Source organism: Trifolium pratense, linkage group LG3, assembly GCF_020283565.1.
Source record: "Trifolium pratense cultivar HEN17-A07 linkage group LG3, ARS_RC_1.1, whole genome shotgun sequence".
Taxonomy (NCBI): Eukaryota; Viridiplantae; Streptophyta; class Magnoliopsida; order Fabales; family Fabaceae; genus Trifolium; species Trifolium pratense.
The window spans coordinates 22,159,560-22,178,386 of record NC_060061.1 but is presented as its reverse complement, the minus strand read 5'-3'; the positions used below and the strand labels follow the sequence as shown (position 1 = coordinate 22,178,386).

Genomic DNA, 18,827 nt, shown 5'->3' with positions numbered 1-18,827 from the left:
TAAATAAATAAAATAAAAATATATTTATTAAAAAAACGAAAAAAATTACAAACAAAAAAGATAAAACTATATATTTATTAAAATATATTTATGCTGTTTTCAGGCTCTTGTGTAATTTTTTATGTTTCTTCTGGCTAGTTGTGGCTTAACTTTTGTATAATGACTACCTTTTAGTTTCTCATCTTGTGCTTGAGGGGTTGCGTTTTGTTTTAATATAATTTTCTCTTAGTTTCTTAAAAAAAAAAAAAAAAACTATATCCTGAAAAGCAAACAATATTATATCCTAAAAAAATATAACAAACAAAAATAAGTTAAAAATCATTTTTTTAATAAAAAATTTACAAAACAAACACATTATTATTATGCTGAAGAAATATAAAAAATACTAACTTCTTAGGTATGTTGAGACAACAAGAAATAGATCTATCCTTCAAAAAAAAAAACAAGAAATAGATCTAGTACAATGAAAAGTTTATAAAGAGCTGAATTAGAGCTGATTTAGATCTGGTGCAATAATGCAAAAACAAATATTCAGATTATATAACAAATAAATTGAAAACATTAAAAATGTTTAGATTATATTCTTATGGTGACTCACATATTTAGAGAAGGTAATGTTTGTGCTGATAAATTAGAAACACAGGGTTATCTCTTGCTCATATGTTTGTGCCGATAAAATAGCCAACATAGGGTTATTGAAAATAATAGAGAAGGTAATGTTTGTACTGATAGACTTAAAAACACAGGTTTATCTCTTGCTTATACGTTTGTGCTGATAAACTAGCCAAAATGGGGTTATTGAAAATAATAGAGAAGGTAATGTTTGTGCTGATAGACTAACAACACAGGGTTATCTCTTGCTTATACGTCAGCACAAACTAGCCAACATAGGGTTATTGAAAATAATAGAGAAGGTAATGTCTTGTTCAAAAAAAAATAGAGAAGGTAATGTTATTGAAAATAATAGAGAAGGTAATGTTTGTGCTGATAGACTAGAAACTCAGGGTTATCTCTTGTTTATATGTTTATGGTGTTGTCTGTATTCTCACTGGTGAAATAGATATATACAGGTTAGAGTGTGAAGTCAATCATAGAAAATTAATATAATTACACATAATGAAAAATAATTACAAACATAATTATAAAGAATATTCTTTCTTTCTATATCACCTTATTTTAGATTTGTATTATGTACCAAAAATAAATAAAAATTGTATCGGTTTTGGTCTAGTCACTTTTTTTTTTTTTACTGATCTTTCCTTATTAAATTTTTTTTTTGTACTGATCTTTTTTTTTTCTTACATAAGTGTACTGATCTTTCTTATTTATATATATTTGGCTTAAATGTGTAAAAGGTTCATGCACATATGGGTCATTTGAATTTTAATTTCTGCATTTTTAAAAAAAATTATTTTGCTATTGTACTTTCATTTTATTTTAAAAATGGTCCCTGAACCCATTTTTTGCTGAAATGACACATTTTTGCTGATGTGTCACTGTTGACTGGACTTTAGAGTTGATGACTCATTTAATTTTGCAGTGAATGGACCAAAATACCCTTAAATAAATAATTTTTTAAAAGTAAAATGAAAGTGACACATCATAAAAAATGGGTCTAGGGACCATTTTTAAAGTAAAATGAAAGTGCAGTGGCAAAATGAAAATTTTAGGACCTTATTAGAATTGCTTATTTTTTGAATTTATGCAAAATCGTTTATGTAACTAAATCTATATTATTTATAAATTTTTACAAACAAAAATTGTATTTTTATAAACTATATTTTTTCATAAATGTAATTTTGCCAAAATTTTAATATGTACTCTGCTCACATCTCTTTTTTGTTACACCACCGTAAGAGTCTGTTTGGTATGAAGGAAAAAAAGTGGGAGGAAAAAAAATTACGCAAATCAATGAATGAATATGGACTAAAGTTAGTCTAGGTTCATTCATTGGTTTGCGTAATTATTTTTTCTCCCACTTTCCCTCCCTCAAACAAAACGGACCCTAAATATTTCATCATCACCATTAATTTATTAAAATAGTAATTGGTGGGATAAATATATTTTTGGACCATACAAAATTATTAAATTTTATTTTTGGTTCTTATATAAAAAAAAAGTGACAAGTTTTAATTCTTAAACAATTTTTATGCATGTAGTTTTAATTCCCACTATTTCTCAAAATTTTGAAAATTGATTTATCTATATTATAATCTATGGACAAAACTTATATCAAGTTTCATACATCCTGTTTTTGTTGTTATCCAACCAAATTAAAACACGTGGATTAACCTTTAATGAGTTCACGGTTTCCGTCTTCCCTAACCTACCTTCACTATGACATTTTTTTTGTAACAAAAAAAAAAAAAACTTAACCAGATCTTTCCAACCCATACTACCTAGAACACCAACCGAGTTAGAAGAGTTAGTCACTATGTTGTCGAATTCGGAAACCAACAAGTCAACAACAATATTCTGATTCATTTTTCTGAAATTGATTTTTGGTGTGATATAGTTTTGCTTATACAGATGAATTGAAACTTATGTTCTCATGAATCCTGATGATCTGTGTGATTAGAACTTCACGGAGAGGATGTGAGCGTCGGTGGAAAGTTGATGACAACCAATTATGTGATGTTTTTAGTAGTAAATTAGGATAGTTTTAATAGTAATTGAAGCCCAAAAGCAAGCAAATACCAAGAAAAGTGAAGTTACAAGACCCAGAAGCAAGAAAAGTGAAAAAAGCAACTAAAAAGGGTAAAAATGTAATAAAGCAACGCAACCATCGTATTCGTACCCACGATGAGTCTCAGCGTGGCGCGATGAGAATGCGGTGAAAATTGAAGAAAATTTGCAGAAAATCTTTTCCATCGTGGCACGATGATGACTTGAAGAATACGCAGAAAATCCTAAGAAGATCTTACATCGCACCACGATAGGATCCATCGTGGCCACGATGAGGCAAAAATACACGCCATCGTGGCCACGATGGGTGTGATTAATGCGCAGAAAAAGCTCAAGCCCAACTGAAAACTATAAATAGAACCTCCTTCCTCCACTATTATTCATTCCAAAATATTCCAACACATTCCAGAGTTAGGAGAACTCTAAGGAGGAGGCAAGGAGGTCAGGGAACTCCAAGGCCAACAAGATTCTTTTCTTTCTGTTTTTTGTAATTTAATTTTTCTAGGTGGAGTCGAGAAACTCTCTTACGAATGCTTGGTTGTATAATTTATATTATTTGGGTATATATTCAGTTATTTCTATTATAAACTCTTTTATTGTCCGGTTTTATTTTTATTTTAATATTGATGACATTAGAATTAAATATTTTTTTTGGTACATAAAATACTAATTTTTTTTGTACATAATATATTAAATTTATTGGAAAGAGAAAGTGTGTGCAAAAAAAATTATTGGTAAATTAAAATAAGGATATAATGGGAAAATAAAGTGCAAAAATAATCTTTCTTAATTTCTTATTTTTTTTCTACAAACAAAAAATAAAATATCATGCATGCACCCTCTGTACATGTCAATTCTCTCTCTCTCCTCTCCATCACTCATCTCTTCTCTCATAGCATGCACCCTCTCCAGATGTCAATTCTCTCTCACAAATAATGAGCAAGGAACAACATGCAAACATGCAAGTGTCTTACTAATCCTGATCACGTCTAAAAACCAATCACCTAATAAGCTTTTACCAATATATAATTCTAGAAAAACAAACACCTAGTTGTAATTTCAAAATAAAAACCACCTAAAACTAATGGCTTTTGCTAATATAGAAGATTTACCATAAATTGTTATTATTAATGGGTCTCAATAACATATCAAATAATTTTTGATTTTTTTAAAAAAAATATGATTAAAAAAAAATGAATAATCATATGATATAAACATTCAATCCAATGATGAATTTTATAAAATTTAGGGTTAAATATATTTTTGGTCCCTATAGTTTCTCAGAATTTTCGTTTTAGTCCTTGAAGATTTTTTTTTCACACTTTTTAGTCACTACTTTTCATTTAACTCGTGCATTTCATTCGGACTTTAATTTTTTTTCTGCGGTCATGTTTAGTATAATATATGAATCTCTCTAACAAAAGTTACATTTTTTTTAACAAGAGATGAATTAAATCTGAAATATTTAGATTTTTGTACATAAAAATTCATAAATAATTCATCTTACGTTAAAACATTCTAAATTTTTATCAGAGATGTTCTTGTAATATTATAAACATTAATATAAAAGAGAATTAAAAAATGTGAGAATTTACAATAGTTTGATTAAAAGTATGGACGAAAAATCTTGACAGAAAAAACTTCAGGATCAAGAAGTGTGAAAAAATCTTCAAAGACTAAAACAAAAAATCTCGAAAACTATAAGAACCAAAAACATATTTAACCTTAAAATTTATATTCGTTATAATAATATTCGTAAACAAGAACAAGACACAACAAGCTCTTGCACCGTGGAACTCGCAAAAACTAAAAATCTTTATGAATTGAAACTCAAGTTCTACAAAATTAAAATTGAAAATGTCACCGAAAGACTGATTACATAAATTTCTCTCGACTTGTATTTTTCCTTTAAGATTAAGTTTTCAAGCAGCTCAATTTTAATTCACTACAACAAATTTATACTACTTTTTGCGATAATTATTATAGTCGTTTGAAATAACTTCCTGAATTTATGCAAAATAATTTATTACAAATAAATTAAGAATTTAATAATAATTAAATAATTTTTAAAATTAATAGGTCTAAAACTACATATTTAAAATTTTTGTACTACTAAAATATGTCAATTTTTTTATATAAGGACTAAAATTATATTTAACTTTTTCTATAATATATATTATATATAGTTTAATGGACACTATTCTGTCAATATTTTCTTTATTTTATTTTTTCTTTCAAATTAATACAAAAATAACACACTATATTTATTAAAAATAAACAATATGTATTTATTAAAAAACGAAAAATTACAAACAAAAAATAAAATTGCATGCATGAATGCATGCATCCTCTCCACATGTCAATTCTCTCTTCTCTCATAGCATGCACCGTCTCCACATGTCTACCATGCAAGCCTTGTCTGTTTAATGATACTGATGCAGCTATGTTTGGTCATGATTTTCTTACATACTATTAAGTGCCTTTAGTGCAAACCCTGCTATCTGGAGCAGGTGTTAGGTAGTGGAGCAGAGCAGGTGTTACATACTTGCTTAATATTGTTTTTTATTTTGACTTGTGTCATTGCATTAATTGTAGCTCATAGGAATGCACAATAAACGGAAATGGATCAAATTGATACTTTTTAAATGTAAGAGACCAAATTGAAACCTAAAATAAATGTAAGGGATTAAATATGTAGTTAAATGTGTAGTATCCTAGATAGTTGTCTAATCACCTTTCTAAACCCTAATCCACTTAAAACAATGAAAACCTTTCATTTAGTCACATCACCCACTTACATCCATTTAATGTGTAATAATAATTAATTATTATTATTATTATTAGATTATTATTATTATTATTATTATTATTATTATTATATTATTGTTGTTGTTGTGTTGGGTTATTTTTTTGTGGTTGTTTTATGTTACTATTCATTTTAATTTATTTTTTTCATTTTATTATTTGTGTATTTTATTATTTTTTGTTCGAAATAATTAATGATTTTGCTAATAATCTTTTGTCCAATCTTTGTGTGTATAAGAAATTGGTCGATTGTCAGCACTACTTACTTATGATTTTGGTACGCAAATTCATCGTCACGCTCTTTTAGTTGATCCAAATTAAAATCAATTTGAAGTGTTAGTAAAAAAATAAATAAATTAAAATTTAATAATGGTTGGTATGCTCCAATATTTTTCAAATTAATATAAATGACATATTCGATAATGAAGTAGTTTATTCAATTCAGAATCCTCCATTGAGATTTATAATACAAAAAAAACTTATTTTTCAACATCAATTTATTTTTTGTGGTCAATCATATGTTGTCATTTCCAGAGTTATTTTAAAGAATGAATTAAAGATATTGCTAACCAATGTTAATGAAGAAGATACCAAGGTAACTCCAAATGTGATGTATAAATAAGTTTTTTTTAAATGTATAAACACATATTTATCTATATCACATTTACATAACTTCTATTGTTACTATTATTTTGATAATACCTATTGTTTCAATTTTAAATTTATCACCTATACAAATAATTTTTTGACGTTATGGAATAAAATAACGCATAAGACTCGTGCATCGCACGGGTAAGCGTCTAGTTCCGGAACATCTGATTAAGCATGATAAAAATAGAAGAAAAAACTTCAAATTAATATTGCTGGTAACATAGACTAGTTATTTATTTGTGATCTGTTAGGTATCGTGATAATAGACAAATTAAGATTTTCAGAAAGATAACTTAGTGTAACATGTATGTGTTTACGGCCTTATATGGTATGGGGACCTCGTGTATAAGATCACAATAAATACATTGAAAAGTCTAATAGATATGATTTGCTAATTTTAATCCTTAATTAGCACTAATCAGAGATTTTAACATATATCAACATTTGCCACATGCGTAGAAAAATAAAATCAACAATTTTTTTATTCTTGACCCTTTCTAAGAAAATCTACAATTCTACTTGAGATACAATAAGCTGTTGACTGAATAGTAATCATAGGATTAACACCAATAGCAGTAGGAAGAACACTAGCATCACAAACAAACAATCTTTCAGCTTCCCAACTCTCACCATTTTCATCAACAACACCCTCATTTTGATTCACACCCATTCTACAACTCCCTATTTGATGTGCAGAACTATACAAATTCCAGCTCTCACCTGGCCACAATACTCTATCCATAGGACACACACTATCTATAAACTCTTCAATTTCATCTTCACTGATATTCTCATTAATTCTAATTCTTTGACCATCACTTCTATGTGTCCCTACTTCAACTGCTCCTGCTGCTATAAGAATTCTCACTGCTTGTTGTAAACCAGCTCTCATATTCTCTTTATCAGTTGAATCCAATTTATAGCTTACTCTTCCTTCCTTTGTTACTTGTCCACTTGATTTGTCCCTTATTATTGTGATTAAATGTGATGTTCTTGGAAAGTTTAGCATTCTTTGTTTGAAGTCTAGTCCTGATTCCCGTGGACATAGTGATGCAAATGATGCTGGTCCTAGTAATGGTGTTTCAATTATGGCTCTTATGTCTGATTTTAAATATGATAGTACTTTATGAACAGATGTGATTATACCTCCCTCATAGACTTTACCTGTTATAAATCATAGGATGAAAGAGATGAAGATTACTTCGTGCCAATAACATGGTTAATTACCAAAAAAACTAACTAAACTCTTAACAAAAAAATTTATTTTAAATATTACATTTGAAATCTGATTTTGATTCTGGAAAGTATCCCCATGTCATTAACACAGGGTGGAGATGAAGGTTTCTACCAATGTTTTTATTCTTTAAACCACTAGATATCATCAATGGAGGTGTCAGAAGTGCACCACCTGCAAAAATTGTTACTTTGGCCTCAATTTGTAGCTTCATTGTGACTCTACTCTTTAAAGTCTTTGCCAAAACACCCAAACATTTCTTCTTTCTTGTATTTCCACTCCTGTAATTACTTCCAAACAAAAACCTCTCAGCTTTGCATCCTGTTATTATCACAGCACCTTTTTCAACAGCATCTACAAGCCATGTAACTTGAGTCCCTTGTTTCTCTCCTTTTGGACAACCATAACCACATGAACCACAATAATGATTGTTCCCCGATGAATTTCTTGGAACATAATCAACTTTTAAGCCAAGATTTTGACACCCTTTTCTCAGTACTTGATTTTGTAACCCTTCTTGTGTACAATTTTCATTGACACCAATTCTCTCACACACAGTTTCCATAGCAGATAGATACTCTAAGCTTGAAAATATGGAAAGTTTGTGTTCCTCTGACCATTCTTTTAACACTTTTTTTGGTGTTCTTATGCAAGCTGACCAATTAACAGCTGAGCCGCCACCAACTGTTGAACCTGCCAAAACAAGTATTCTTGAATCAACAGAAGCTAACATTCCTCCACATTCATATTGTTGATCCATCGAAGGACCTTCTAGTGATGAATAATCCTCTGGAACAAAATAGTTTCCTTTCTCTAGAACAAGCACTTTGTGTCCTGCATTTGAAAGGACAGAAGCTGCTACACCTCCTCCAGAGCCAGAACCAACAACTACTGCATCACATTTTATTTTGAGTGTGTTGTTTTTGGAGTCTAGTGTAACATTGAGGCCTTTGTTAATTAGAGATTGTTGAAGAGTTGAGTCATTTTCGTGCATGGTTTCTATAATCCCTTTTTCAAGGGGTCACATTTGTTGAGGTCTCTTTTTATATATATAGGGGTTTTCTAACTTAGACCCTAGTTAGGTCTAAGTTAGCAAGGTGCACCTTTTGAGTTGGACAAAAATACCCATTTTTTTTTTTTGAAACAATAGAGCAACTGGGGCATGTATGTAATTTGCATCATAAAAATACCCTTTTTTTTTTTTGAAACAATAGAACAACTATTACATTTTTTAAATTTCTTCCAAATTTCGACCTCATTTTACGTGCGAATCGAACGCCGATTTCAAAAACTAATACCGGAAACCTTTGTAAAATTTAAAAACGATCAAAATCCATATAAGGAACGTCGAGTTTCGTTGAGTATTGAGGGAGATCGAACCGGGTCAAAAACCGGGTCGCACGACCCGTTTCTGCATAAAACGGGTGGGAGGGACGATGAACAGTGCGCGTCGCCCACGCCCACTCTCACCGGCGGCGCGTGGGGGCGCGTGCGGCCTCAGGGAGGCTCTATTTGTTTTTTATTTTTTCATAATAAAATAGTAGATAATATTCTGGAAATTTTGGTATATTGTATGAAATTTTTGGAGACCCGAAACTATTTTTAGTTAATTAAATGAGTAAAAAGGTAATTAAAAATATTATAATTCCATAAAAAATTTCCAAAATTTTATGTAAAGTACTATGAATTATTTAGAACTCTCTTGTGTACCTCACTCTCCCTAGTTCAAGTCATGAAATTATTTTCACAAATTCCGCTGATTATTTAAAACCATTTAACAAATAATAATAATAATTTCATAGATTTGTACTCTGAAACCAATTGTTTTTTTATTTGTTTCTAATAAAATATTAGATAATATTCTGGAACTTTTGGTATATTTTATGAAATTTTTTGAGACCTGAAACTATTTTTCGTTAATTAAATGAGATAAAACGGTAATTAAAAACTATTGTTTGCTTCTGAAACCATTTAGCTGGAAGAATGGTTTCAGAGAGTTATACTGTGAAACCATTCTAGCAGTAAAATGGTTTCAGAAGCAAACAATTAAAAATCAACTCCCCTGAAACCATTCTATCAGTGAAATGGTTTCAAAGTACAACGCTCTGAAACCATTGTACCAGCTAAATAGTTTCAGAATGGTTTCAGAAGCAAACAATTAAGAAATTACTCACTGAAACCATTCTACCAGTAAAATGGTTTCAGAGAGTTATACTGTGAAACCATTCTACCAGCTAAATGGTTTCACAGTATTATATAAAGATAATTAAAGGTATTGAAAAATTGAGTTTTTTTTTTTGTGTACAAATCAAACGAACCAAGTCTTTGTAGACAAAAAAAAATTATGAATTTTGGTATAAAAATAAAAAAATAAAAAATTAATTTACAACGAAATAATTGAGTTTAAAGTATTAAATGAAAAAAAAAACACGCCAACCACCCAGCAGTTGACACGTGTCCTGCTTTTTTAAAATGAAATTTTCTCTCTCCAGGCGTAGATCTAGTGTGGTGCACGCGCTGGCTTATCATGGAGATGGATGCTCTGGACTGTCTGATTGTTCCGACAGTCATGATGAGATCATCTCTTGGCCGTCTGATGGAAATCAACGGTCTGTAACGGTGGTCCTGCGGTAGGCGCGCGACACTGGATCAACGCCAATATGTTTTTTTTTTTTTTTTTAAAAAAGAAAAGGGTATTTTTGTCCAACTCAAAAGGTGCACCTTGCTAATTTAGACCCAACTGGGTCTAAATTAGCAGCCCCTATATATATATATATAAGCACTGCATGCATAAATTAAAACATGCTACTTATTTTATAAGAATCAAAAACAAAATTTAATGATTTTATAGATACCAAAAACATATTTGGATCAAAGACAAAAGATCATAGAGAGGAGTAAAAGAACATAGACAAGAAAACACCGATGAATACATATAATATATACCTCATGGGGGATTGGATATTGTGAAGTAGAGATTTTGAAGAAAGACATCTTGATTGAAATATCATCATCAACGTCATGTTGGTCTTCTTTTTTAAGCTTCTTCATAGCATCGATATCCATTGGCAATGAAGGCAACACAACCTCACATATACTTGTGAGTGAATCCATCTCATATGAAGAAATTCCATGTTTGTATTGGCTATTCTCTCTCACACCCCTCAACAATGGATGACACTCCCTTCTCATATTTCTTTCTCTTTGTGCTGTGTGATCACTTATAATAGTTAATAAAGATGTGAGAATAATTAATATATGGTACATAAACATAATTATTTTTCCTACGAGCTGAATCTTCATCTCTTAATCATCCTATGATTTATAACAGGTAAAGCCTATGAGGGAGGTATAATCACGTCTATTCATAAAGTACTATCATCATCAACATGTGATGATTTAAAATCAGACACAAGAGCTATAACTGAAACACTATTACTAGGACCAGCATCATTTGCATCAATATGTCCATGGGAATCAGGACTAGACTTCAAAGAAAGAATGCGAAACTTTCTAAGGACATCACATTTAATCACAATAATAAGGGACAAATCAAGTGGACAAGTAACAAAGAAAGGAAGAATAAGCTATAAATTGGATTCAACTGACAAAGAGAATATGAGAGTTGGTTTACAACATGCAGTGAGGATTCTAATAGCAACAGGAGCAGTGGAAGTAGGGATACATAGAAGTGATGGTCAAAGAATTAAGATTAATGAGAATATCAGTGAAAATGAAATTGAAGAGTTTATAGTTCTGCACATCAAATGTGAAGTTGTAGAATGGTTATGAATAAAAAAGGTGTTGTTGATGAAAATGGTGAGAGTTGAGAAGATGAATGATTGTTTGTTTGTGATGCTAGTGTTCTTCCTACTGCTATTGGTGTCAATCCTATGATTACTATTCAGTCAACTACTTATTGTATCACAAGTAGAATTGTAGATTTTCTTAGAAAGGATCAACAATCAAAAGATTGTTGATTTTACTTTTCTATGCATGTATGAATTCACAATGAATTTGGTAAAATCACAATAAACTATACTATATTTGTAAACACTTATAGGACATGAGATGAAGCATTGGGATCACGTGAGAGTTATAATGGATGTGAATTAAAAGAAATGTGTTGTTGATGAAAATGGGGAACGTAGCCCTTCATTATATAGTAGTTATAACTTATGGCACATGGTGTAGTAATATAGGTGACATGGACAAGTGGTAAATTTGTCGACCATGGGTCAGTTGATATTTTACTAATAAATTAATATTAATTAATTAGGAACATTGCAAGTGGTAATGTGTACCAGTAATACTCTTTATTGATTTATAGTACGCTTTTTTCTTAAACAAGATTTATACTCTCTCTTATAAGTAAAAACATTATTTTTTAGATTCGTTCAAAAAAATAATATATCTAGTCAATAATATAAATTAAGGCATCGTTTGATCGAACTTATTTTTGACTTTTTATTCCAAAAAAATAGAAGTTGAGGCAAACAGTTTTCTTTAAAGTACTTATAAAAAAATTTGCTTAATTTTTATGTGTAAAATACATCAATAATGAGCTTTTGGTAAAATTAATATATGCAAATTTTTTTGTGGAAAATGAACTTTTCGGCTGCTCCCCTCTTCAAATCCTCACAAACGCAAAACCATATATCCTATAATTAACTGATATGCTTTGTTTTTTTGCACTATTATTTACTCACCTTCATGTCATATGCAATATTATTTGTGTAAAATTTTACATAGATGATCCAAATAATATATACTTCTAATCAAATGGTAGATTTTATAATATATTATTAGTTAAAATGTTATATTTAGATAAAATATTACATAGATGATCTATAATTAAAAATAAAAAAATAAAAAACAAAAAACAAAAACTGCCATTTAGTATACAATTAAAAATATCAAGAGCTGCTATATAATTCATTATAAAAAATAAAAAACAAAAACTGCTATATAATTCCATGAAAATTCATAAACTTCGATAAATAGTACTTTCTCCGGTCACTATTATAAGTAAAAAAAATCACTTTCTCCGGTCACATGACATGAAGGTGATTAAATAATAGTGCAAAAAACAAAGCATATCAGTTAATTATAGGATATATGGTTTTGCGTTTGTGAGAATTCGAAGAGGGGAGCAGCCGAAAAGTTCATTTTCCACAAAAAAAAATTGCATATATTAATTTTACCAAAAGCTCATTATTGATGTATTTTACACATAAAAATTAAGCAAATTTTTTTATAAGTACTTTAAAGAAAACTGTTTGCCTCAACTTCTATTTTTTTGGAATAAAAAGTCAAAAATAAGTTCGATCAAACGGTGCCTTAGTTTATATTATTGACTAGATATATTATTTTTTTGAACAAATCTAAAAAATAATGTTTTTACTTATAAGAGAGAGTATAAATCTTGTTTAAGAAAAAAGCGTACTATAAATCAATAAAGAGTATTATTGGTACACATTACCACTTGCAATGTTCCTAATTAATTAATATTAATTTATTAGTAAAATATCAACTGACCCATGGTCGACAAATTTACCACTTGTCCATGTCACCTATATTACTACACCATGTGCCATAAGTTATAACTACTATATAATGAAGGGCTGCGTTCCCCATTTTCATCAACAGCACATTTCTTTTAATTCACACCCATTATAGCTCCCACGTGATCCCAATGCTTCATCTCATGTCCTATAATAAGTGTTTACAAATATAGTATAGTTTATTGTGATTTTACCAAATTCATTGTGAATTCATACATGCATAGAAAAGTAAAATCAACAATCTTTTGATTGTTGATCCTTTCTAAGAAAATCTACAATTCTACTTGTGATACAATAAGTGGTTGACTGAATAGTAATCATAGGATTGACACCAATAGCAGTAGAAAGAACACTAGCATCACAAACAAACAATCATTCATCTTCTCAACTCTCACCATTTTCATCAACAACACCTTTTTTATTCATAACCATTCTACAACTTCCCATTTGATGTGCAGAACTATAAACATTTCATCTCTCACCCGGCCACAATGCTCCATCTATAGGACAAAAACTATCTATAAACTCTTCAATTTCATTTTCACTGATATTCTCATTAATCTTAATTCTTTGACCATCACTTCTATGTGTCCCTACTTCCACTGCTCCTGTTGCTATTAGAATCCTCACTGCATGTTGTAAACCAACTCTCATATTCTCTTTGTCAGTTGAATCCAATTTATAGCTTATTCTTCCTTTCTTTGTTACTTGTCCACTTGATTTGTCCCATATTATTGTGATTAAATGTGATGTTCTTAGAAAGTTTAGCATTCTTTCTTTGAAGTCTAGTCCTGATTCCCATGGACATAGTGATGCAAATGATGCTGGTCCTAGTAATAGTGTTTCAGTTATAGCTCTTGTGTCTGATTTTAAATCATCACATGTTGATGATGATAGTACTTTATGAATAGACGTGATTATACCTCCCTCATAGGCTTTACTTGTTATAAATCATAGGATGATTAAGAGATGAAGATTCAGCTCGTAGGAAAAATAATTATGTTTATGTACCATATATTAATTATTCTCACATCTTTATTAACTATTATAAGTGATCACACAGCACAAAGAGAAAGAAATATGAGAAGGGAGTGTCATCCATTGTTGAGGGGTGTGAGAGAGAATAGCCAATACAAACATGGATTTTCTGCATATGAGATGGATTCACTCACAAGTATATGTGAGGTTGTGTTGCCTTCATTGCCAATGGATATCGATGCTATGAAGAAGCTTAAAAAAGAAGACCAACATGACGTTGATGATGATATTTCAATCAAGATGTCTTTCTTCAAAATCTCTGCTTCACAATATCCAATCCCCCATGAGGTATATATTATATGTATTCATCGGTGTTTTCTTGTCTATGTTCTTTTACCCCTCTCTATGATCTTTTGTCTTTGATCCAAATATGTTTTTGGTATCTATAAAATCATTAAATTTTGTTTTTGATTCTTATAAAATAAGTAGCATGTTTTAATTTATGCATGCAGTGCTTATATATATATATATATATATATATATATATATATATATATATATGGGGGCTGCTAATTTAGACCCAGTTGGGTCTAAATTAGCAAGGTGCACCTTTTGAGTTGGACAAAAATACCCTTTCTTTTTTTTAAAAAAAAAAAACATATTGGCGCTGATCCAGTGTCGCGCGCCTACCGCAGGACCACCGTTACAGACCGTTGATTTCCATCAGACGGCCAAGAGATGATCACATCATGGCTGTCGGATCAATCAGACAGTCCAGATCATCCATCTCCATGATAAGCCAGCGCGTGCACCACACTAGATCTACGCCTGGAGAGAGAAAATTTCATTTTAAAAAAGCAGGACACGTGTCAACTGCTGGGTGGTTGGCGTGTTTTTTTTTTCATTTAATACTTTAAACTCAATTATTTCGTTGTAAATTAATTTTTTATTTTTTTATTTTTATACCAAAATTCATAATTTTTTTTGTCTACAAATAGAGACTTGGTTCGTTTGATTTGGACACAAAAAAAAAAACTCAATTTTTCACTACCTTTAATTATCTTTATATAATACTGTGAAACCATTTAGCTGGTAGAATGGTTTCACAGTATAACTCTCTGAAACCATTTTACTGGTAGAATGATTTCAGTGAGTAATTTCTTAATTGTTTGCTTCTGAAACCATTCTGAAACTATTTAGCTGGTACAATGGTTTCAGAGCGTTGTACTTTGAAACCATTTCACTGATAGAATGGTTTCAGGGGAGTTGATTTTTAATTGTTTGCTTCTGAAACCATTTTACTGCTAGAATGGTTTCACAGTATAACTCTCTGAAACCATTCTTCCAGCTAAATGGTTTCAGAAGCAAACAATAGTTTTTAATTACCGTTTTATCTCATTTAATTAACGAAAAATAGTTTCAGGTCTCAAAAAATTTCATAAAATATACCAAAAGTTCCAGAATATTATCTAATATTTTATTAGAAACAAATAAAAAAACAATTGGTTTCAGAGTACAAATCTATGAAATTATTATTATTATTTGTTAAATGGTTTTAAATAATCAGCGGAATTTGTGAAAATAATTTCATGACTTGAACTAGGGAGAGTGAGGTACACAAGAGGGTTCTAAATAATTCATAGTACTTTACATAAAATTTTGGAAATTTTTTATGGAATTATAATATTTTTAATTACCTTTTTACTCATTTAATTAACTAAAAATAGTTTTGGGTCTCCAAAAATTTCATACAATATACCAAAATTTCCAGAATATTATCTACTATTTTATTATGAAACAATAAAAAAAAATAGAGCCTCCCTGAGGTCGCACGCGCCCCCACGCGCCGCCGGTGAGAGTGGGCGTGGGCGACGCGCACTGTTCATCGTCCCTCCACCCGTTTTATGCAGAAACGGGTCGTGCGACCCGGTTTTTGACCCGGTTCGATCTCCCTCAATACTCAACGAAACTCGACGTTCCTTATATGGATTTTGATCGTTTTTCAATTTTACAAAGGTTTCCGGTATTAGTTTTTGAAATCGGCGTTCGATTCGCACGTAAAATGAGGTCGAAATTTGGAAGAAATTTAAAAAATGTAATAGTTGTTCTATTGTTTCAAAAAAAAAAAAGGGTATTTTTATGATGCAAATTACATACATGCCCCAGTTGCTCTATTGTTTCAAAAAAAAAAAATGAGTATTTTTGTCCAACTCAAAAGGTGCACCTTGCTAACTTAGACCTAACTAGGGCCTAAGTTAGAAAACCCCATATATATATATATATATATATATATATATATATATATATATATATATATATTGCATGCAGTTTTTAAAATTTTTCAATTTTTTTTAATTATCCTTAAACTTTTAAACTTTTGAATAATTTTTTTTTCATTTGTTTTAGATTACACTTATTTTCCAACCTTTTTTAAAGAATTGAATCACACACACACTTCTTAAACGTATCATTTGTTCTTTTGAACAAATTGTTGCCTACATAATTAAATTCATATACTATTTAATAATACTATTATATACCATGATGTCACGTTCTAAATTTTGAATGGCAACAGGTAGTTGAGACAATATTGAAGAGGGCAGTAACAGAAGCAGTGATATTGATTAGAGTGATTCTATGGCTTCTAGCAACAAGGTTAGGCACTTTGTTGATTTGTGGTTTGCTCTGTCTTAGTAAGGAATGGCCCTTTATCAACAACTTCTCAAGTATGCCTTTGGATAAAAGAGAGAAGATTGTGCAGAGGGGTCTCAATCATAAGTTCCTCACTCCTTTTAGACTCACATTTGCTTATATCAAAGTCTTATGCCTCTTTGTTTTCTTCTCTCGGGTATGTCTTAATTCTTCAATCTTGCTACATAATACTTCTCTTATTTATCAATTAATTAACCATCTTATTTTTCAGGTTGATGAAAATGGTGATAATCCAGCATGGAAAGCCATTGGATATGTGGTATCATCAGGTGATGAGAAAACAACAAATGTGACCAAAAAGAGACCCCTTGAAAAAGGGATTATAGAAACCATGCACGAAAATGACTCAACTCTTCAACAATTCCTACACCTGGTCCTGTTAGTAAAGTTCCTTCAATAAGAATACAGAAGAACCATCCCAAGGATCTCATCATAGGAAATCCTAACCAGGGAATTGCTACAAGAAGGACAAATAAAGTGGTTACTAATTCATGTTTTGTTTCAAAGGTTGAGCCTAAAAATGTAAAAGAGGCTCTTACTGATGAGTTTTGGATAGAAGCCATGCAAGATGAACTAACTCAGTTTAGAAGAAGTGATGTGTGGGATCTTGTTCCTAGACCCAATGGTGTTAATGTCATAGGCACAAAATGGGTGTTCAAGAACAAATCAGATGAAAATGGTGTTGTAACAAGAAACAAGGCAAGATTAGTGGCTCAAGGGTATACTCAGGTTGAAGGACTTGACTTTGAAGAAACATTTGCGCCAGTAGCAAGACTGGAATCTATTAGGCTACTTCTTGGTATAGCATGCATCTTTAAATTTAAGCTGTACCAAATGGATGTCAAGAGTGCCTTTCTTAATGGGTACTTACATGAAGAAGTTTATGTGGAGCAGCCAAAAGGTTTTGTAGATCCTGCTAATCCTGATCATGTGTACAAACTGAAGAAGGCTCTTTATGGACTGAAACAGGCTCCAAGGGCCTGGTATGAGAGGCTGACAAATTTTCTTGTTAGTCAAGGATACAGAAAAGGAGGCCATGACAAAACCTTGTTTGTTAAAGAACAGGAAGAGAAGCTGATGATTGCCCAAATTTATGTTGATGACATAGTATTTGGAGGAATGTCTGAAAAGATGGTGCAACATTTTGTACAACAAATGCAGTCAGAGTTTGAAATGAGTTTGGTAGGTGAGCTAACATACTTCCTTGGTCTGCAAGTCAAACAGATGGAAGACACCATATTTGTTTCTCAAAGCAAGTATGCGAAGAATATGATCAAGAAGTTTGGAATGGACACTGTAGCACACAAGAGAACTCCAGCTGCTACTCATCTGAAGCTAACCAAAGATGAAAATGGCATTGATGTTGATCAAAGCCTATACAAGAGCATGATTGGCAGTCTCTTGTATCTTACAGCTAGTAGACCTGACATCACATTTGATGTTGGTGTATGTGCAAGATATCAAGCCAAGCCAAAGATGAGCCATCTTGTACAAGTCAAAAGAATTCTGAAGTATATAAAGGGCACCAGTGATTATGGGATTCTGTACTCCCAGACAAAGAACTCTACTTTGGTAGGGTATTGTGATGCAGATTGGGCTGGAAGTGCTGATGATAGAAAAAGCACTTCAGGAGGTTGTTTCTTTTTGGGTGATAATTTAATCTCATGGTTCAGCAAGAAGCAGAATTGTGTGTCTCTATCTACTGCAGAGGCTGAATACATAGCTGCAGGTAGCAGTTGTTCCCAGCTAATGTGGATGACACAGATGCTGAAAGAATATAATGTTGACCAAGATGTCATGACATTATATTGTGACAACTTGAGTGCAATCAATATATCAAAGAATCCAGTTCAACACTCAAGAACCAAACATATAGACATCAGGCATCATTTCATTAGAGACCTTGTGGAAGAAAATTGTGTGGAACTTAAGCATATTGGTACAAGTAAACAGCTAGCTGACATTTTTACAAAGGCACTTGACGCAAATCAGTTTGAGTTTTTAAGGGGCAAATTAGGAATTTGCCTGCATGAAGAAGCATAGCAGTTACAGCAATTAAGGCGTGCAAAAGGAAACCGCTTTCTCTTCCATCCATTAATGCACGCTAATTTAGGGAAATTATTACAAACTTCCCTTAAATGTGTCATCACACGTAATCAATTTCTTTTCTCCCAAAATCTAGCTTTTGTTCGTGAACC

At 31.1% G+C, this 18,827-nt stretch overlaps 1 protein-coding gene across 1 annotated transcript; it reads right to left on the bottom strand.

The window, feature by feature from the left end:
- Positions 1-6,622: 6,622 nt before the first annotated feature.
- Positions 6,623-10,489, bottom strand: LOC123914772 (long-chain-alcohol oxidase FAO1-like). The gene is made up of 3 exons (XM_045965943.1): positions 10,322-10,489; positions 7,418-8,396; positions 6,623-7,305 (listed from the first exon to the last, which is right to left on the bottom strand). The coding sequence occupies exons 1-3, from the start codon at positions 10,487-10,489 to the stop codon at positions 6,623-6,625; spliced, it is 1,830 nt and encodes a 609-aa protein (XP_045821899.1).
- Positions 10,490-18,827: the final 8,338 nt, after the last annotated feature.